This window comes from Xyrauchen texanus, chromosome 35 (genome assembly GCF_025860055.1).
Source record: "Xyrauchen texanus isolate HMW12.3.18 chromosome 35, RBS_HiC_50CHRs, whole genome shotgun sequence".
Taxonomy (NCBI): domain Eukaryota; kingdom Metazoa; phylum Chordata; class Actinopteri; order Cypriniformes; family Catostomidae; genus Xyrauchen; species Xyrauchen texanus.
Genome location: NC_068310.1, coordinates 36877384 through 36899076, shown reverse-complemented (window position 1 = coordinate 36899076; position 21693 = coordinate 36877384). Strand labels below are relative to the sequence as shown.

The 21693-nt window shown below is 41.1% G+C and overlaps 1 protein-coding gene across 1 annotated transcript in view; it reads right to left on the bottom strand.

Annotated features, from left to right (window-relative positions):
- Positions 1–21693, bottom strand: part of LOC127629028 (dymeclin-like) — a 76982-nt gene that overhangs the window by 27949 nt on the left and 27340 nt on the right. Inside the window, 3 exon segments of the mRNA XM_052106039.1 lie at positions 6936–7041; positions 17298–17392; positions 17750–17863. Of these exon segments, the coding sequence (XP_051961999.1) occupies positions 6936–7041; positions 17298–17392; positions 17750–17863 (315 nt within the window).

Below are 21693 nucleotides of genomic sequence, written 5' to 3'. Positions count from 1 at the left end.
CGCCTTTAAGTGTCATTTAGAATAGGAACTGGAACCAGAACAGTTAAAAGAGAGAGAGAGAGAGTGGAAGCAAAAATAAAATCTACCGCCAGACAGCCATTAGTCACTCAGTGACAGAACTATCTGTGTGCATACGTGCATGAGTGTGTGGTCGAATGATCCGCTAATGACTGTGATGTCAATACCATTTAAGCCAGTAAGAGGCAAGCTCCTGTCGCTATGGTTACGGGCCCTTAGGCTCAAAGGCAGAGGTCAGACGACAAAGGTCGGGTCACACAGTCTCTCAGGTCTCGAGCTTAAGGTGACGCTGAGAGGAAGACGTATTGTCGCCGTGGCAACAGCCACGTAATCATCAACATGAAGACGGAACAAATGTAGATTCATCTTCAAGGTTAATAAGACGGTCTGTGGCTATTTATGCTTGTGTCACCAAGGACTTTAAACAAAAAAAGCATTCCATTACATTGAATTTACCAAGGTTAAGAGGTGTTTGTTAGGCATGATGAAAAGCAAAGTTTGTACATTTTCCTTGATCATGAAACACAAGCAGAACAAATTTCCGTGTAAGAAACTGATGTGTGGTTACAGGTGTAAAGCTCATTTTTAATGGCTTCGAAATCGGCTAATCCAATACAAAAATGATAAAGCTACTTCTTTTATAGTACTCCTTTAAAATAGATTCAAAAATGGCTTGAGAATGGTTTACTAGTGTGTTGTGTCCTAAAACTCAGAGACGGAACTTTTGGGCATCATATGTGCTTTCAAATGGGAGTTACCGTCTGCTCGAACCAGTCTGGCCATTTTCTGTTGACCTCTCACATCAACAAGCCGTTTTGCCCACAGAACTGCCGCTCACTGGATGTTTTTGTACAAAAATGTTGTTGTTGAGACATTAACTGATTAGGCAGCAAGTCAGCTGCCTACGTTAATATTGGGATAACTTCTGTCACTCCGGGGAAACATTTTATTCTCTATAACAGGGGTGCCCACACTTTTTTGTGTGATAATCTACTTTTAAATGACCAACTCAATAAGATCTACCAACTAAAATAAGAAAATGCTTGTTGGGACTACTGCATGTATCCCTACATGGAATTCATCTTCTAATTAATAACAAAATATATAATAATGTTCAATGTTGATATCATTCAGTTTTAACACTAAACCCAAAACACCTACAGCACAATAGATTACAATAGCCAGGGCATTTACCTTATTCTGATGACGAGTAAATATTGACCAGGCGAGGTTTTGTTTATTCAGTTGCCATGACAACTAGGTTTGCGCACACGCGCCTTCCAAGGACTTCTGAGAACAGCGCGCGAAATTGCGATGCTACTGCCCGGATCCATTCAGTGTTGCGTAATCCGGGCAGTAGCATCGCAATTTCGCGCGCTGTTCTCAGAAGTCCTTGGAAGGCGCGTATGTGCAAACCTAGTTGTCATGGCAACTGAATAAACAAAACCTCGTTGTCATGGCAACTGAATAAACAAAACCTCGCCTGGTCAATATTTACTCGTCAAGAGCAAGTCAGACAGAAACTAAAAGGAGGAAAGACATTATATTTATTTTTATAAAAATTTAACGAAAGTACATTTAAATTTTGTGCGATCTACCAGCATTGCCTTTGCGATCGACTGGTAGATCGCGATCGACGTATTGGGCACCCCTGATCTATAAGATTCTGTAAATAGTTTCCATGTACTCACATACGCACATCTAGTCGATCTAGTCGAAATTGCACTTCTCTTTCCCTTATTTGTTCATGAGGCCTTGAGGAAACCGTATGTAGTCACATGATGTGCTTTAATGCTGTAATATTTGGATTTCTGTACTGAATCGGGGTTCCAACAGGTTTGGGAAAACCTTTAAATATCAGGGAATTTAGAAATGGTGTTTTCCAGGCCTGGAAATGTCACGCGAATGAATAAAATAAAAAATAAATATTTTAATCGGCACATTACATGGTTGTAATCCAAGAAGCCTGTACGTGAATGTGCTCGTTTTCAACGAATGTGCTGCTTTTGGTGCAATAAACTCTGAAGTATTTAGTAGGGCTGAATCAAATAAAAAAAAAATTGACAAAAATGTTCGCAGAGCGTCTAAAAAGGAAACACAGCGCCGCTATATACTGTATTTAATGCATCCTTTATTAAAGTTCAAATAATAAGGAAGCGGGCTGTATAAATACACACAAATCGCGAAACTGGTATTTGTCTGTACGGTCAGAGCCGCTTATATGAGTCACATTAAAAACAACGCGAGAGTTTCAAACTTCTCCCGGCTGATACACTGTCCCGCGCGGAGACGCTCATCACTGGTGCGCACTCGCTGCAGCTACATCGTGTTTATAGTGAATGCTCACGACATAGTGAATTATAACACGAGTGTCACGTGTGTATCGTATGGTGAAGAAAATCGACGATTCGCAGCTCTATAAAGAAGAAATAGTTTGTTTTTTGTGAGTTAAAGATGGATCGAAATCAGCTGAACAGAAAGAAGAGAGGGTGCAGTCTTACCCCATTATACAACGCACAAAAAAAATTATTTGATTTGTCTTTTTTGGTTTGTTTTCCAATATAAACGGCTAAAATTCCTTACTTTAGCAGCTATACTGCAGAAGAAACTAAAGGATAAAACTAAGGATATACGATATTTATACTTGATTTTAGAGCAAATATCTTGAATATGAGTATAAAAAGTGAAAAAAATACCCATCAAAACACACACAAGATGAAAAATCGGTTAAGAGCTAACGATTAATCGTTGCAATAATCGCTCGAATAGTCGAATAATCCTTAGATTAATCGCTTGTCAAAATAATCGCTAGTTGCAGCCCTAATATTTAGTCTTTTTCTTGCCTAAGACACATTAGGGGGAGTATTTAGAGAGTCCTAGAAACGAATTTAAAAACAAATGCAGAATCAAATCGAATTTCATTGTGAATCGAATTGTTCTGAATTTGCAAAAACATGTTTTGAATTGCAAAGCAATGAATATCGCTTTCAGCCCAAAGATTAACCCCACTAGCAATTAAACACACTCAGCAGCAGCCCGAAAAAGAATATAGAGACAGAAAAGAAGGGCAGAGAAAGAGACATCCAATCGTGTGTCCATGTGTCTTAGGGAGGCGTTAAATGGGTCATTCTTTGACCTGTATTAATACCCATTATCACACCACAGAGAGCAGCACCAGCAGTCTATGAGCATCACACACACACACATTTATTAGAACTGTGTACAGAGAGTGCTGGTTGAAGCTACAGGCATCTCTGAGACCCGAATAAATGTGACGAGACACCACACATGTGCTGTGACAGTCTGAGATTAAACAAACACACACACGCTTACATTTTCACTTCTACGTGCAAACAAACACACTGCACCAAAATACACACCAATGAGTGTTTCCATGCACAATCTTACACCGATTATTATGCTTAAAAAGCCGTCAACGTGTGTGGTCATTTAATGCTTCAAGTGTTTTTTCTTTAAGCATAAATCGATTGGCACAGATTGATTTTTGCCCATAACCTCAATTTATGTTGCATGTAAATCAAATTACTTTTTAAATGCAATGTTTAAGTTTTGACATCAAAAGCAGAGAATAAGCCTGACAATTTCAAGTGTCATGTAAACACGGTTTTCATGAATTTTGATTTAGGTGTCACAGCTATTTACTTAAGCATTAAATACAATGTACAGTACTTATTATTAGGGATGCACGATTATAGCAAAAATCATAATTGACGATTTTTGCTCTTGATATTGTAATTGCGATTATTAATGTCGATTAAAACACTTTATTACCCTGACGTCACAAAGCAAGCAACCGTGTGGTTCTTCACAGTAGCAGAATTCAATGGTGGATATGTTTCATTTAAGCATCTTTTAAGCATTATATTGGATTTTATATTGTAATAATATTTGTTAAGGTAATGCAATTGTAAATATATATCTATGGTATAGAATAAATTGTATTATTGCTAAATGACTGCTTAAATTACTTAATAATACTAATAATACGTTCAAAGCGAGCGGTGCAATATGCAATGAATCCAAAATAAATACAAAGTTTCACTCTTGTTCTACAGCTTATTTTAAAGTGTCAGGTGATGTTTCTTCAGTATTAATTTTCGTGTGCTGCGCAAACAGAGCTAGAATATAAAGCAAGCATCCGGGCATTAAGATGGTTTAAAACTTGTGCATTAGTATCAGATGTCATTACTGATAGGACGGAGGACTAACTTAAGTGGCTCTGATTGGCCATTGCTGTTTCATTGCTCAACGGACATGTTAGTGATTGGTTAGAATACTCAACCGCTGCAAAAACATGCTGTAAATAGAAACCATTGACACAACAGGAGCAGACTTAAATTGAACGCTGTAATCATCAGTTTTCATGATTACATAATCGTGGCAGCCGTAATCGTAATTTGTTTTCGATTAATTGTGCAGTCCTACTTATTATGTACATACGTGCTGTTGCATTGTACATACATTAAGTACCTGCATTCAATTACATCTGTTGTTACACTGTTAAGCTTATCTCCAATCATAAACCTACCCCTACACCAATCCTTACCCAATACCCCTAACCCTAAACCTACCCCTACACCAATCCTTACCCAATACCCCTAACCCTAAACCTACCCCTACACCAATCCTTAACCAAAACTACACCAATCCTTACCCAAAACCCCTAACCCTAAAGCTACCCCTACACCAATCCTTACCCAAAACCCCTAACCCTAAAGCTACCCCTACACCAATCCTTACCCAAAACCCCTAACCCTAAAGCTACCCCTACACCAATCCTTACCCAAAACCCCTAACCCTAAAGCTACCCCTACACCAATCCTTACCCAACACCCCTAACCCTAAAGCTACCCCTACACCAATCCTTACCCAAACCCCTAACCCTAAAGCTACCCTACACCAATCCTACCCAAACCCCTAACCCTAAAGCTACCCCTACACCAATCCTACCCAAAGCCCTAACCCTAAAGCTACCCCTACACCAATCCTACCCAAAGCCCTAACCTAAAGCTACCCTACACCAATCCTTACCCAACCCCTAACCCTAAAGCTAGCCTACACCAATCCTTACCCAAGACCCTAACCCTAAAGCTACCCCTACACCAATCCTTACCCAAAACCCCTAACCCTAGACCTACCCCTACACCAATCCTTACCCAAAACCCCTAACCCTAGACCTACCCCTACACCAATCCTTACCCAACACCCCTAACCCTAAAGCTACCCCTACACCAATCCTTACCCAAAACCCCTAACCCTAAAGCTACCCCTACACCAATCCTTACCCAAAACCCCTAACCCTAGACCTACCCCTACACCAATCCTTACCCAAAACCCTTAACCCTAACCCTACCCCTACACCAATCCTTACCCAACACCCCTAACCCTAACCCTACACCAATCCTTACCCAAAACCCCTAACCCTAAAGCTACCCCTACACCAATCCTTACCCAAAACCCCTAACCCTAAAGCTACCCCTACACCAATCCTTACCCAAAACCCCTAACCCTAAAGCTACCCCTACACCAATCCTTACCCAAAACCCCTAACCCTAAAGCTACCCCTACACCAATCCTTACCCAAAACCCCTAACCCTAAAGCTACCCCTACACCAATCCTTACCCAAAACCCCTAACCCTAAAGCTACCCGTACTACTGAGAATTGTACGGAGTTGTATGTATTTTTATGTTATTATAGTAGCTAAAGACACCTAATATAAAGTGGGACCATTAACACTAGCAACAAACAATCATTCCACCAAGTAAAGGTTCATTACCCAAACTGTAGGCTGCTTCTGGTTGCCAATCAACATCAAAAGATCAATTTATGAACAAATGATTGGTGCAATAATAAAGCATTCAGTTAATGTGAATACATCGGCTATTTTACAAAGGCTTTAAACACGCATCCAATCAGATTTTAGAGCAAGAATTATCCATTTCTAATAACGCTTGTTAAAATCTCCATATGTACAGACGTGCAGTCTTAACATTACAAACTGTTTGTCCGTTCCCATAGAACAATGGAAATCCCATGGCGATAACAGTGACGGCAGACAAAAACAATGTGTCAATCTGGTTTGTCTAATAAGATATGACACAAGACAATCTTGCAAAATCAAGTGTAGTCTAAACTCTTGCTTGATAAACGTGGTTTATGAAATTCTTCCCATAAAAACCACTCTGGGAAACATGGAACAGCATGGAAACGGTATGGAGGTCATTTTGTGTCCAAATCCACCCCTTGATTTTGATAGGTTTACTCATCGCATCCACACTGGAACAGTATTTTCCTCCACCGGGAACACAGGTTTTCGAAAACGCTTCCTAGTAGTGCCTCACACTTTGCAAAACATTGGCATGAGGGAACGGAAAACAACAGTGTTCAGCCAAATGCGAATTAGTGTGGACTTAGCATCACACTTCACCTTTAAGAGTGAAGATTTTCAGGTGGAATGAGACAGACAGACAGACAGACAGACAGGAGTAGACATGAATGGAAGGTGAGAGACCGACACAAAGGAGGAGTGCGAGGTTTAATCGGGACAGCAGACAGCAGTCTGACCCACCCAGACACACTGCAGACATCTGCAAGCCACTGGCCTCGGGCTGTTTGTAGAACAAACACACAGAGACATCTCACACACACTCCATTTGGACCCCTATTGTCCCAGACACCCAACCCCCCCTCTTTAGGGGGCAGAAGAACAGGTTGGCTGCTGCCCTCTAGGGTTGAAATGTCTGACCTAGATGACCTCCTGAAACAGCCACTACACTAATTCCTTCTAATGTGAAGGATTTTCATCAATGCATTTTTTGTAATTATTTTGAGAGGTCTACCCATCTCTCAGGCTCTCATTTTCTCTATATCTCCCAAGGGATAAAGGTGACTCACATAGTCGGGCAGGACGGTCCCATCATCTGCTCCCACGGCCCCATGCAAGGACTGCGTCGCCTGCTCCAAGACCTTATTGTGCTTCTTTGACAGCAGAGCAAACAAGCTAAGAGAGACAGACAGAGAAAGAGAAAGAGAGAGAAAGAGAGAGAGAGATGGTTAGAATCACTGAAACAGCATAAGCCACTCTTGAAATCATTTCGTGAGGATGTGTTTGCCTCATTGTGTCCTGCCTGTCACTGTACCAGTAGAAAACAAAAGCAGCATGTCACTTTGATGAATGACACTCTCTAATGACTGCCATGTTTGTTTTGCCAACCACATTCTCATAGATGTATAAGATTGTAATCTACATGTCTGGTTACAAAACACAGTAGGTCGTTCCAGCGGCTCTTAACTGGTTTTGCTTCATAATCCAGATTGTACTTTGGACATCAAGTGGTGACCCAAAACTGTACTAATGTTGTCACGATACACTTCTTTTGAACACTCCTTTAAGCCTATTATTTCCAATGTAAATAACTAAACTAAAACAATAGGCTAACATGTTTACTTTGAGTGTTTCTCAATTATTAGTACATTGTTTCAAGTTTATTTTAAGTACGTTCCTTGTGAAATCTTATTAAAGTTTTTCTGAATTTTAAATAAAATGTTGTTAAAAACTTATATTCAGCACAACACTCTTCCTTGTGAGATATATGTCCAATAATAATAATAATAATAATAATAATAATAATAAAATAAAACAACTTTTAACTAAACACAAATAATACATTTCTGTATCAATTTCATGCATCAAAACATATTTTTTGATCATGTTCAGAGTTTCGGTTCAGTGTTAGTGATGGTAGTTTCACACCTCCGGATAAGACCTTGGTTATATGACTTGGTTATACTGAGATCCTCTCCAGCTCTGTCAGGTTGGAAGGGGACCGTTGGTGCACAGCCATTTTCAGGTCTCTCCAGAGATGTTTGATTAGGTTCAAGTTTGGGCTCTGGCTGGGCCACTCAAGGACATTCACAGAGTTGTCCCTAAGCCACTCTTATGTTGTCTTGACTGTGTGCTTAGGGTCATTGTCCTGTTGGAAGGTGAACCTTCAGCCCAGTCTAAAGTCCTGAGCACTCTGGGCCAGGTTTTCATTAAGGATATCTCTGTATTTTGATGCATTCAGCTTTCCTTCAACCCTGACCAGTCCCCAGTCCCTGCCGCTGAAAAACACCCTCAAAGCATGATGCCACCACGAACATGCTTCACCATTGGGATAATATTGCGCAGGTGATGAGCGGTGTCTGGTTTCCTCAAGACAGGACACTTGGAATTAAGGCCATTCAGTTCAATCTTCATTTCATAAGACCAGAGAGTCTTTTAGGTGCTTTTTTGTGTGTCTTGCACTGAGAATAGGTGTCCATCTGGCCACTCTGCCCTAAAGCCCAGATCGGTGGAGTGTCGCAGTGATGGTCGTCCTCATGCAAGTTTCTCCCATCTCCACACATGATCTCTGGAACTCAACCAGAGTGACCATCAGGTTCTTGGTCACATCTCTTAACAAGGCCCTTCTCCACCGATTGCTCGGTTTGTCCGGGCGGTCAGCTCTAGGAAGAGTTCTGGTTGTTCCAAACTTCTTCCATTTGAGAGTTATGGAGGCCACTGTGCTCTTAGGAACCTTTGATGCTAACAAAATTTTTTGAAGCCTTCCCCAGATCTGTGCCTCAACACAATCCTGTCTCTGAGCTCTGCGGGCAGTTCTTCTGAACTAATGGCTTGGTCTTGCTCTGATATGCATTTTCAGCTGTGAGACCTTATATAGAGAGGTGTGTGCCTTTCCAAATTATGTCCAATCAATTTAATCAATAATTTTCCACCGGTGGACTCCAATCAAAGTGTAGAAACATCTCAAAGATGATCCAGAGAAATGAGATGCACCTGAGCTCAATTTCAAGTGTCATAGCAAAGGGTCTGAATACTTATTTCAATGTGATGTTTCAGTTTTTTTTTTTATAAATATTCAAAGTTATAAAAAATTATGGTTTGTGCTATGTCATTAGGGTATGGAGTGTAGATTAATGTTTTAGCAAAAGGCTGCAACAACAAAATGTGAAAAAAAAAATTAAGGGGGTCTGAATATTTTTCTGAATGCAATGTATACACACCGATCAGCCACAACATAAAAACCACCTGCCTAATATTGTGTATGTCACCCTCATGATGCCAAAACAGCGCCAACCTGCATCTCATAATAGCATTCTGAGATGATATTACTCTCAACACGTTGGTGTCAGACGGACTGGTTTGAGTATTTCTGTAACTGCTGATCTTCTGGGATTTCACACACTCCGAATGGAGCAAAAAACTAAATTCTGTGGACGGAAACGCCTTGATGAGAGAGGTCAACAGAGAATGGCCAGACTGGTTTGAAATGACAAAGTCTACGGTAACTCAGATAACCACTCTGTACAATTGTGATGAGAAGAATCAGCTCAATGTTATTCTGAGATGCGGGTTGGCAATGTTTTGATGGCATGAGGTGTACCTACACAATATTAGGCAGGGGATGGATTGATGGATGGATGGATGGACGGACGGACGGACGGACGGCCGGATGGATGGATGGGGATGGATTGGGATGGATTGGGATGGAGAGAGTGAGAGAGATGTTTTAATCCACTTCTCAAATGGTACAATGGCACAGTGTATCAAAGAGCTCTTTTTAATGAAGCCTTAAGTTTGCACAGTATTTAATTTGGGTCAAAGTTTCCTCTCAGGTCTGCGCAAAGAGGCTAAATCCAAAAAACATTGGCACTGCAGTTTCTCAGAGACGTTGTTCTAAACCAGCTTGAAAAATGGGTCACAGTTTTCACCCGGGGAAACAAAAGACTGCAAGATAGCATACATTTAACAAGCCTTTCTCACCCATTCGGTGCATTAACAGCACACAAGAGCAAACAAGGCTGAAGATCTACTACAAACTAAATTGTGTTGGTAAGATCTGAACTCCTCGTCACAAATAGTGCCATTTCACATACTGCGAGGAGGTAGTATAGAGTGTGTACAGCGCACTGGTGGTACACTATTCCATTGCGAACATGGTCGTTTTGAACGCAACACTGCACATCCACTTTTTCAACCATCTTAGTTCTAGAAGCTTTTTTTCCACAGGGATTTCATAAAATCCTTCATAAATGTTTAAGATTGTCGATTTTGAGTATAAAATGTTACTGCAAAATCTTCACATATTTGCAAAGGAGTTTGAGAGTGTAGGGAGAGCGACTCAACAGCATCGTGAAAGTGGCCGGTCGCTGCAGAGCTCCTTAGTTGGCCACGATTCTCTGATTGGGGGATCATGGGTAGTGTAGTTCTTTACCAGGAATTTTAGTCATTAACATGGTTTTTACAAAAGGAAGCTGAAATAACATGGCCTGATGTCTTTAAGAGAAGCATATATCATAAGAGGTTTCGTCAAATCAAACACTAACTATGAGCAACAGTAATAGTGAAGCACAAATTAGCATACAGGATAACAAATCAGAAGATAAATATTATTACCCTGCTCTGTTCTTATTATCAGCTGCTTCCTCTAAAGCAAACAACTTGCAATAACAACAAAGTCTATGCCAATGAGAAACTATGATTATTTTGTCATCTTGCTGCTATTAAAAAAGCACAGAACATGTTGAGTCGGAGATTATAGATTGATTCGTATTTATGTTTGGAACAGAGTTGAAATCCATGTGACAGTGGAGGGAAGAGCAGACAGTGGAGTGGAGTGTGTGTAGTGTTCAGACAGAATGCCCTGTCACTGTGACCTACAGAGAGAGACAGCACATTAAATGCCTGCTGGCACACACACAGAACTATCTAACCGTCTGGACTCGGTCTTGATCTGTCTGATTCAAACCACACACACACACACACACACACAGACACACACAGACACACACAGACACACACAGACTCTGTCTGGAACATTCTGTCTAGCCAAACAGTGTATCTGCCTGTTCAAGCGATTGATATGCAAGACCTTTAAAAGGCATATTAATGTAAATTTAAAACAGAAATCCACCAATTTTGCAACAAAACTGATAAATGACTTTAAATGTGATCCGTTGACTTGAATGGTCATTAAGACTGGGTGATATAAAACATGAACCAAGTAATATTCACACACACACGCACACGCACACGCACACGCACACTGTCTCACTCACACACACTGTCTCACTCACACACACACAAAGTCTCACACACTGTCTCTCTCTCACTCACACACACACACACACACACACACACACACACACAGTCTCACACACACACACACACAGTCTCACACACACACACAGTCTCTCTCACACACACACACACACAGTCTCTCACACACACACACACAGTCTCTCACACACACACACACACACACACACACACACACACAGTCTCTCTCACACACACACACACAGTCTCTCTCTCACACACACACAGTCTCTCTCACACACACACACACACACACACAGTCTCTCTCTCACACACACACACACAGTCTCTCTCTCACAAACACACAGTCTCACACACACACACACACACACACACTGTCTCACACACACACGCTGTCTCACACGCTGTCTCACACGCTGTCTCACACGCTGTCTCACACGCTGTCTCACACACGCGCGCATGCACGCACACGCAACAAAATTAAAGTGACCCGCCTAATATTGTGTAGGTCACTGGATGTTTTTTTGTTTCTGGCATCATTCAGAGTAAATTCTAGAGACTGTTGTGTGTGAAAATCCCAGAAGATCAGCAGTTACAGAAATACTCAATCTAGCCCATCTGGCACCAACAATAATGCCAGTCGAAATCACTGACATCAAATTTGACCCCATACTGATGGTTGATGTGAACATTAACTGAAGCTCCTTCAGCAAAGCACCCCCACAACATAATGCTGCCACCCCCATGCTTCACGGTTGGGATGGCGTTCTTTGGCTTGCTAGCCTCACCCTTTTTCCTACAAACACAACAACCTTCATTATGGACAAACAGTTCAAATTTGTTTCATCAGAGCAGAGGACATTTCTCCAAAAAGTAAGATCTTTGTCCCCATGTGCACTTGCGAACTGTAGTCTGGCTTTTTTATGATGGTTTTGGAGCAGCGGTTTCTTCCTTGCTGAGCAGCCTTTCAGGTGATGTCGATATAGGACTTGTTTTACTGTGGATCTAGATACTTGTCTACCGGTTTCCTCCAGCATCTTCACAAGGTCCTTTGCTGTTGTTCTGGGATTGATTTGCACTTTTGCACTAAACTACGTTCATCTCTAGGAGACAGAATGCATCTCCTTCCTGAGCGGTATGATGGCTGCGTTATCCCATGGTGTTTATACTTGTGTACTATTGTTTGTACAGATGAATGAGGTACCTTCAGGTGTTTGGAAATTGCTACCAAGGGTGAACCAGACTTGTGGAGGTCCACAATTTGTTTCTGAAGTCTTGGCTGATTTCTTTTGATTTCCCCATGACGTCAAGCAAAAAGGCACTGAGTTTGAAGGTAGGCCTTAAAATACATCCATAGGTACACTTCCAATTCAGCACATCTCCTATCAGAAGCCAATTGGCTAATTGTCTAAAGGCTTGACATAATTTTCTGGAATTTTCCAAGCTGCTAAAAGGCACAGTTAACTTAATACATGTAAACTTCTGACCCACTGGAATTGCGATACAGTCAATTAAAAGTGACACAATCAGTCTGTAAACAATTGTTGGAAAAATTACTTGTGTCATGCACAAATTAGATGACCTAAATGACTGGCCAAAACTATAGTTTGCTAATATAAAATCTGTGGAATGGTTAAAAGAATAAGTTTAAATGACTTCAACCTAAGTGTTTGTAAACTTCTGACATCATTTGCCTTAAAGTCGATAAACTGCCTAGCACTAATAGAGGTGCGAACAGAAGAGAGAAGAAATACAGTCGACTGTTGAAGACCAATCAAACACGCCCATAGCTCTTTAATTTACAGCTTTAAAATCAAAGCAATCAATATCACCTTGAAAATAACCAAGTGTGCAATCCCTCAAAAGTGAAGCCAAAACGTCTCGATCGCCCTCCGGTGACTGGTCCTAGTATAGGTCATAAACCCCGCCTCCCCATGTTATTCAACGGGACGTGAGACCAACTAAACAATTCAATTACACGTCACATATCTTTTATCCAAAGATAGTTTCTGTCATTTACTGTCGTTTCTATCACGTTGACGTAATTTTCAAGTGTTTGTTTTCAAAATAAGTTTGTTTTTAGTTATTTGATGCTATAAAAACGGTGCTGTGACATCATGATTGACAGCTGTGATTGACAGGTTCTCTGAGCGAAGTAGTCACTGAAGCACCAACTGACTTTTTTTCGGGATCTTCGGAGGACTGAGGAGATTGGAGCTTTAAATGTAATATCTAAATTTCTATCATTAATTATTTCACACCGTCATAAGTCAAAAGTGCAGGGGCGTGTGCTAGCGATTGATTCAGCGAGAGTGAGGGCGAGGCCTTGATTTCGCGGCTTTACTTCCTGCTCACTGCTGCGCAGGTCTGGTCCCGAAATCGCAACTGCGCAGACTCAAGTCCCAAGATGTCAGCGCCATATCGGGACACTGGCGGCTTCAGTTCTCACCAATGGAAAAGAGCGAAGGGGCGTCGTCCATCTTTTTTTACAGTCTATGAAAATAACAATCAAAGTCCATCTTCATTCCAATAACCATGGCTGAACTTTACCCAGGATGCAATGATATAAAAACAAAAACCAACAGAATCAAATTGAGGACTACTCTTTTTAACACATTGTGCAAAGAATTGTGCAAAATAATCCCAAAAACTACTAAGAACATTTTGAAAAAATAGTTGCGAAAATTATGCGAAACAGTCCCAGAAACCATTAGCAAAATAATATACCGACCGGCTAATCGCCCTTATTTAAGGTCTGTTATTTATCAAACGTATTAAAAGTAAATATGAAATATGTGCACGATTAGACTAAGTAATTGCAGTGGTGTTATATTAACTAAATCACTCATGCAAGAAAACTCCAAACTTTGGAGTGTGTGCATGAATGTGTGCGCATTTTCACATCCTGTGCTTATATGGGCAATGGCCATTCAGCATCAACATCCTGCGATCACACATCGAAAAAGAAATACAACCACACATATGCACAAACACACTCCAATCTGTGTGGTCTGCGTAAAAACTGAATTTTGGAAATTTTTGTGTGACAATTTTTCAATTGAAATATGCAACGCTTAAATATACAACCATATGAAATTGCACCCCAGAGTATTGTCTTGTATTGTATAATGATTTATATGCATGTAAGCTCCATAGAAAGTGTCACCTATCCTATAATGAAACATTTTCCCTCTGATTAAGTGTCTAATTGAAATGACACACCAAGGATTTCACTATCTGCTTTGCTTTAAAACCGTAAAAGGTCAGAGGAAATAGTCCCTGATGATTATCATTAGAGCATGCATCAGAAATCACAACCCCACCCTTAAATAAAATGTGAGAAAACGCCATAATTATTCCTTTTAGCCACTATAAACACTGACCTTTGCTTACTTGACTGTTGCTTGGCATGCACAGTCAAGCTAACTTATGAGCTAACCGCTAACACCACCAGTACGCCACACCGCTACAAAAAAGCTTTAAAAGTACGTACTGCAATACCCCTATAATGTGCAATTAGTGTGCTGGGTCACAATGCTCCCCACTCATTACAGTTGCTATGGGTGTTTATGTAAATGGTTTGTGTTGCTACCGCTGGTGAGCATTACATTCGCCCTCAAATAACGACTAGGCCAACAGCACATGCACATCGCCTGCCAATACTCTCTGTTCTACGCCAAGAACGAGGAAAAAAAAGTCAAATGAAAAAAGGAAATAAAATGTTGAAGGGAACAAATAAAATTAAATGCTGACATTGCTGGAGAAAATACAGCTGACATTACAGAAGGAGCGCACGGTTATGCAGTTTTAGTGCTACATTTTACTTTTGGCAAACTATTGCATTTCCTAATGAGGCAAACTGAAGGGAGAATGTAGTAAGACCAGGGGAGAGGACATTTTTCACTTGGTATAGTCAAGCTTAGGCCGCATCCACACAAATCCATTTTTGTTAGAAAACGTAGTTTTCAGTTTCCTACCGTCATCGTATTCCATCGTATGTGGTGATGGATAGTGTTTTTGAAACGTTCAGTTTTTGGTGGAGGGAAACGCTGTACTACTTCAAATGAGAGCCGTAAAGGTAGCTAAATTAATGCATCTTCAAACTAACTCAGATTAGTGTGGGCGTGGCCTTATGGTACGTTCATGTCATGTCAGAATAACCGTAATTACGAGATTACATCATCACTTCATGGCCACTCATTTTTGTTCTGCTGTCTTTTAATGGCTCTAGTTATTTAGTTGTAGTTCAGTTGTAAATTTGTGATCCGTATTGAATGTAAATATAAAGCCTGGATGCTGTGAAAACAATCGTTCTATTGTGTTGATATCTGTAGTTGTACGTAACACCAAACATATAGCACTGCCACATAATTCATGAATTTGGTTCTTTTTAATAAATCGGTTAATCCATCCATCCATCTTCAACAGCTTATCCGAAGTTGGGTCGCGGGGGCAGCTGCTCCAGTAGGGGGCCCCAAACTTCCCTATCCTGAGCCACATTAACCAGCTCTGACTGGGGGACCCCGAGGCGTTCCCAGGCCAGTGTGGAGATGTAATCTCTCCACCTAGTCCACTTTCCCGAGGCCTCCTCCCAGCTGGACGTGCCTGAAACACCTCCCTAGGGAGGCGGCCAGGGGGCATCCTTACCAGATGCCCAAACCACCTCAACTGACTCCTTTCGACGGAAAGGAGCAGCGGCTCTACTCCGAGCTCCTCACGGATGACTGAGCTCCTCACCCTATCTCTAAGGGAGAAGCCCGCCACCCTTCTGAGGAAGCCCATTTCGGCCGCTTGTACTCGCGATCTAGTTCTTTCGGTCATGACCCAGCCTTCATGACCATAGGTGAGGGTAGGAACAAAAATTGACCGGTAGATCGAGAGCTTTGCCTTCCGACTCAGCTCTCTTTTCGTTACAACGGTGCGATAGAGCGAGTGCAATACCGCCCCCGCTGTCCCGATTCTCCGGCCAACCTCCCGCTCCATTGTCTCCTCACTCGTGAACAAGACCCCGAGGTATTGAACTCCTTCACATGGGGCAATACCTCCTTCCCTACCTGGAGTACGCACTTCATCGGTTTCCTGCTAAATCGGTTAATAAGACTCAGAAATCAGTTTCGATCGAATGCATCATAGCTTTGAATTGATCTAAAATGTTGGTCTTAATACTACTAAAACATTTGTTTATGGAGTCATTATGGAACTGAATGGTTAAAGGAATGTTCTCTATTCAATACAAGTTCAGTTCAATCAACAGCATTTGTGGCATAATGATAATGTAATAAAAAAAAAGAAACATCATGGTTCATTTTCACACATACACGTGTTTTGGTCTTGTGGCTATACTTTTGAATTTGAATGTGCATATTATGTTTATGAACTGGTGCCATTCACTTAGACTGGAAGTGCTTCCAAATTATAATTCCCATCCCTAATGCATAAGTAAACACCAACAGGTTTCCAGTATGTTTATGCAATTGTTATTGCATGCATGCTAATCCCCATCAGGGTAGCGTTTATGAATAGCTACCCCGATGTGTTCCAGATGAAGTCATGGCAAACCCAGGCAGTGTCAACCAAAACATAAACATGGTAACATGCATTTAATAATGACAGGCCAATAAAATTACGACTCAAAATAATCTCACTGAACTAAACTCACTGATTGTGCCAGTCGGCATGTTGAAAACGTGAAACCTGATGTTTTTGTGTTATATCAAATTAAATGTGATATTATTCAGGAAGCAAATTCCAACCAATCAGCTTGTTGATTGTTATCTGCTTTGAAAACACTCTACACTTTGTTGCATTTCTCACTTTCAAGTGCATTTCAGGTGATCGCAGTGTTGTTCTACCAAAGTCAACAAACATTTAATTCAGTACGCGTATCAGGACTATCATGCAATGAAACGTGATCTGTTTGTTTTCAACTTTGGCTAAATCAAACTGTTAGAAACCGTCACTGTGTATGTATGTGTGTGTGTGTGTGTGTGTGTGTGTGTGTGTGTGTGTTTGTTCTATAACAGTTTTTCACCTTTCTGGTCTCAAATAGATCTAGTTTCTGGACCGATGCAAATCAGCCCATCTGTGATGCTGGCCCGCCGCCTGACTACATAACAGCTGAAGCATCTAATACACACATTCACTCGCACGCTTACCTGATAATTCGCTGAGCAGCATACTGATGTAGGTTGCGAAACTGGGATGACATGTTGGCAAGGGCCGCCAGGCAGTTTGTGTGGAGGTATTTATCCTAAAGAAGGTGAAATCAAGTCTCAAGTCTATAAAACAAGCCTTGTTGTTGTTGTCTTACTTAATGAACTGTGCATGGGCAAGCAGCAGCCAAAGGTTTGGATCTACATGGAAGAAGTTTTACTTCTAACTCTATTACAAAAACTGAGTTTATGTTTGTCGTGAAATGGGCGTGGCTGAGCGATGACTGTGGAGAGCGAGGCCGGGAGAGGAAGAGCGGTAAGGATTTCCAACAGGTGTCAATCCTTATCACTCTTCCTCTCCCGGCCTCGCCCTCCGCAGAAGTCGCTCGGCCTCACCCACATCGCCACAATGTTTTAAGTGCTTTGTGATCGAATGCATTTGATTGTAGTCTCACCCTGGTCCTCGTCATGTTAAACTGGATGGTTCGAATCACAACCAGGATCAACAGACTGCCCAGAGAAATCTCTGTTAGAACACGTTCGGTGTACCATGAGATGTTCTTCAGCATCTAAAAGAGATCAAGAGTGACAGACAGATTATAAGAAATGATGGGTACATTGAAGGCAAAAGAAGGCAAATTGTTTTGTTACAACATTTCAAACTGTACGATGCAAAAACTCACTTCCACACTTTTTGATCAATGAATTTACATTGCGTTTCTGAACACTAAACTTGAATTACTTAAATCAAAAAGAACTGTACGGGGCCTGGGTCACTCAGAGAGTCAAGACGCTGGCTACCACGAGTTCGCTAGTTCGAATCCCAGGACATGCTGAGTGACTCCAGCCAGGTCTCCTAAGCAACAAAAATTGGCCCGGTTGCTAGGGAGGTTAGAGTCACACGGGATAACCTCCTCTGGTCGCTATAATGTGGTTCTTGCTCTCGGTGGGGCATGTGGCGAGTTGTGTGTGGATGCCGCGGAGAATAGCACGAAGCCTCCACTAGCGCGACGTCTCCGTGGTAACACGCTGAACAAGTCACGTGATAAGATGCGCGGATTGACGGTCTCAGACGCGGAGGCAACTGGGATTCGTCCTTCGCCACCCGGATTGAGGCGAGTCACTACACCACCGCGAGGACTTACAGCGCATTGGGAATTGGGCATTACACATTGGGAGAAAAAATAAATCAGTATGTCTTTTAAAAACTTTAACTATTCACAAGCTCATCACTAGAGCAATATCCAGGTGATTTAATATTTAAGAGCTGAGCAAAATTAGAAATTTCCACGACCTTTAAGGTTTTATTACTTTCCAGTACCTTTCCGGGTCTAAAAAAAAATAAATAAAAAAAATCATTCAGATTTTCCATGAAAATGGGAAATTTTAAATGGAATAAAATAGCTACTGCAATGTAAATGGCAATATAAATCTAAATGAAGCTAACGGTGGTGAGAAAAATAACTACATTTAAATTAACAACAATTAATAATACATTTTATGGTCAACAAGCTTTCATCACATGACCAGAAGCCACCCCACTTGCAGATGGCGATATAATGTGGTTACAAGTTAATTCAATGATTGCGCTGAAAAGAAGAACTTAAAGTGCAACAGAAAATATTCAAATGTTTCCTCTTCATATTTTAAAGTTCCTATTCAAGGCTTAGCAATGCATCGATTACAGAATTTAAGAATACATTTTCATCGCTATATTAATATCCAACGTGATCTCAGACTACAAGAACCTTCTACAGCAGACGTCGAGCACGCAAGATTCAAGGGGAATAAAACGCACTTCAAAATGAAGTTCATGCTGCCGAGTTCACTCCATGCGAAACATTGGATAAGTGTGTAAATGGATGCACTGATGCAGCCAAGTTCATCTTACTGTGTCATTATTCATGACTGTTTATATCCATTTGACTATAGTAAGTTAATTGACGCTGCTTTCTTCTCCGATTACGATATCTTATTTTATTTATATTGCTTTATATCTCTATAAAATGTGTTACTTCTCCAGATACAAATTTAAACACAAACAGAAAACAGCCTCAATAAATGCGAATGAGCGAAATCAATCGTTCGTTCACGCACACATAATAATTATAATAATAATAATAATAATTCCTTACATTTATTTAGCGTTTGCTAGGCACTCAAAGTGCTTAACATAGCATAGGGATAATGATGCGACGGCAGCCATAGTGCGCCAGAACGCCCACCACACACCACACACCACACACCAGCTATTGGTGGGGAGGAGAGAGTAGAGTGATGTAGCCAATTCAGGGATTAATACAAGGCCATGATAGATAGGGGCCAATGGGGGGAATTTGGCCAGGACACCGGGGTTACACCCCTACTCTTTATGAGGAGTGTCCTGAGATTTTTAATGACCACAGAGAGTCAGGACCTCTGTTTAACATCTCATCCGAAGGACGGTGCCTTTTTTACAATATAGTGTCCCTATCACTATACTGGGGCATTAGGACCCACACAGACCGTAGGGTGAGCACCCCCTGCTGGCACCACTTCCAGCAGCAACCTTGGTTTTCCCCAGGAGGTGTCCCATCCAGGTACTGGCCAGGCTCAACCCTGCTTAGCTTTAGTGGGCAACCAGGCAAGAGCTGCAGGGTGATATGGCTGCCGGCTTTATATAATGCACTATATAGGGAATAGGGAGCCATTTCAGACTGTTCTGAATGGGACTAACCAGTTAAAAGGAAAATGCAGGTTGATTAAAGTTACCAATGACTGGTCGATGACACGTGGCAGCTGCGAAAGATAAAACATTCTCCTCAACGTGCAGCTGAGCCTCACCTGTTAAAAATGCGTTCTTAATTCGATGACTCTGCTTGATTTAAACATGGGCCTTCTGTCTGCATATTTCACGTGTAATCATTGGTGCAATAAATGTTAACGTTACGATATGCAAATCAATCGTGCTGATTCCACAGTTTAAATACCATCTGTGTTTGCATCAAGTCAATATGTTGCATTATGGTATATTTTATTCATATCAGATCTATAATGCTTGTCAAACAAATGCTATTTTTCTGATTATACATAAATCACCATACATAAGCCAAACCTCCTGACTCCTAAATGCATATTTTTGAAAATCATGACCAAATTTCAGATTTCACGATGCATCATATGCACCCCTAATAAACTTGGACGTGTGTTACTTGGACATTTCTGAATGTCTCTGACATTAGATGCTTTTTCAACATGCTTTTCAAAAGGTTCTCATTGCAGAACAGTGCCATCCTGTACCGATCCGAGCTCATTGTAATCAAACCGTGCCGAACCGTGCTCAAGTGGAAATGCTACTGGAAACATTACTAACCGTGCTCAGAACCATTTGGCCCGATGGTAGAAAAGGGCATATTGTGTGCACTGTCCAGTTTGTGTGTTATGTAACACAATACTGTACGTGCCATTGAAATGATTTGCAAACCACAATCTCCAAACAAACTTTTAATACATGCACTACACTATCATCAGTGTCTGTTTGTGTGTGTGTGTGAGTAACAAACAGCTGATGCATTCATGCAGAGAAACCGTCAAAAACAAAAACAAGTCACATATGTGGTCATGCATGTTCACAGCTTACAGTATGCGTCATGTATATACACAAATATAAACATAACCTCATTTGCAAAGCAGCTATATTTACAATGTATCCTGCATCAGTTAAACCACACACTGTTCCAGGTGAACACACACACACACACACACAAACTCATTTCCTGTCTGGATTATTCTCATTTGCAACTGTGAGTGCAGTCATACAGCTGTGACCTAAAGCTCAATACCACAATATCACCCTCACACATTCACTACAGGCTTTCAGATGAATCTTTCAGTAAAGATTTAATGGTTTGATCATGCTTGTTTTACTCAGAGGCCCTTCAAGCTACAGTTCAGGGCAAATGATCCACTCTTGTCCTGTGCACGATTATATTTATTGCTTGATCGTGTAAATTCAAGAGTGAGTGCACCAACGTTACAACGTGACAGAAGAATCAATGGCATTTGCTGTTAATGATTTTGTTAATGATGGGTCAAGAGGTCAGATTCTGGTCTGTTCCTCACAGCGGATGAGTCATATGGACTACTTTAATGATCATTTGATGGTGTTGTTTTGTCCTTTATGGAGCTTGAAAGCCCCTGTTCACCATAAACCTTTCCTTTTGTGTTCCACAGGAAAAATAACGTCAATAATGGCACGTTTCATTTTGGGGTGCACTATATGTACATTTCATTATTGCTGAAGAATTGAGTTACAAACTAATACATGTAACGTGAAAGTAAATGTAAACACTTATCCAAATGAGGGTCAAATGTGAAACATGGACAGGAGCGAATCATTGATCAGCACGTGTTAGTATGT